This window comes from Cucumis sativus, chromosome 1 (assembly GCF_000004075.3).
Source record: "Cucumis sativus cultivar 9930 chromosome 1, Cucumber_9930_V3, whole genome shotgun sequence".
Lineage (NCBI taxonomy): Eukaryota > Viridiplantae > Streptophyta > Magnoliopsida > Cucurbitales > Cucurbitaceae > Cucumis > Cucumis sativus.
The window spans coordinates 21,226,004-21,227,658 of NC_026655.2; the positions used below are offsets into that span (position 1 = coordinate 21,226,004).

Below are 1,655 nucleotides of genomic sequence, written 5' to 3' on the forward strand. Positions count from 1 at the left end.
CATAAAATTCATTTAGAATTATTTTTCAAAGTTCGAAAACTCAAATGTTACTTTTAAAACTTCAATGACAAAAAATGCACTTGCCATAAAATATAAGTTTAGCTGTTAGAGTTTCAAAAAGTATCAACGACTCTTAAATAAATTTAAGATGGTTAGAAACTAACTGATCTATTAGATCACATGTAAATACTTATCAATAAAACTAGGAGTTTAATATAAGGTGAATACTTAATCTAAATTTAATATCTGATAAGCTTTATTAGCGCATTAAAATTGTAGGTTCATATAAGTTGTGTGATGAAATCCACTAAGAAATGTACATATAAACCAATGCATTTTAAACTACATTTATCTATGTATAAAGTGACGGAATATTTATTTACAAGTTGTGTGAGCGATAACTTGTTAGTTGTTTGTTAGAGAGAGAGAGACCATTTTTCATTTGTATTTAGGTTAGTAGTTTATTTTGAACCTCTCTCAGTCAAATACAATTTCCTCATTTCAACCCACAAATAACACACACTTCCCATCCAATCCCTCCACGTCACACCCCCAGATTCCAAGGACAATATCGTCTTTCCACATTACCCCATCCTTTCTCTCTTCCCCTCTTCCCCTATAAAACCCTAACCAAACCCTCCTCCATTCCTCCACCTTCACTCTTCCACACCTTACATTTCCTCTATAATGGCCACCATCTCCCTCTCTTTCTTTCTCCCTCTCCTCCTCACTTTCCTTTCCCTCTCCTCTCTCTCCGCCGCAACATATCCGGGCAGCGGCCTCATCATGACCCTCGTCAACAACTGCCCCTACCCGATCTGGCCCGCCATCCAACCCAACGCCGGCCATCCCGTCCCTGAACGCGGAGGCTTCTACCTCCCCTCCCTCTCCCACCGATCCTTCCCTGCTCCCTACCAACACTGGTCCGGCCGCGTCTGGGCTCGAACCGGCTGCACCGGTCACCACAACCACTTAACCTGCGCAACCGGCGACTGCGGCGGTAAATTAGAATGTAACGGCGCCGGCGGTAAAACCCCAGCCACACTCGCGCAGTTCAGCCTCCACCATGGCCACAAAGACTTCTCCTCTTACGGCGTCAGCCTCGTCGACGGCTTCAATATCCCCTTAACCATAACCCCACACGAAGGCCAAGGCGTGTGTCCGGTCGTAGGCTGTAAAGCCAACCTCCTCCTGACTTGCCCACGCGAGCTTCAAGTCCACGCGCCGGGCCGATACGGCGGAGTTATAGCTTGTAAGAGCGGGTGTGAAGCGTTTAATAGCGACGCGTTTTGCTGTAGAGGGCATTATAATAGCCCACAGACTTGCAATGCGTCGTCGTTTTCGCGTTTCTTCAAGGACGCTTGTCCTTCCACTTTTACTTATGCTCACGATACTCCTTCGCTTATGCATGAGTGTGCTGCGCCACGTGAGCTTAAAGTTATTTTCTGCCACTAATATTGCTTACGTGGATATCCCACGTCTGCTTTCCTGGGTCTAACTTTGTTGACGTGTCTTCGTGGTTGTTGTTGTTGTATGGTATGTAGATTTTTCTAGTGGGTTTGAAAATTTTAGATGTCTTTTCTATGGAAAAAAGTATGTACTATCTATCCGTTACTTTTAATTAAAATAAAGTGAATTTAAATTATTAATCATTA

General features: G+C 43.6%; 1 protein-coding gene across 1 annotated transcript; it reads left to right on the top strand.

The window, feature by feature from the left end:
- The first annotated feature begins 637 nt into the window (after positions 1–637).
- On the top strand, positions 638–1,655 carry LOC101217391 (osmotin-like protein). The gene has a single exon (XM_004150133.3). The coding sequence runs from the start codon at positions 688–690 to the stop codon at positions 1,453–1,455; it is 768 nt and encodes a 255-aa protein (XP_004150181.1). The 5' UTR covers positions 638–687; the 3' UTR covers positions 1,456–1,655.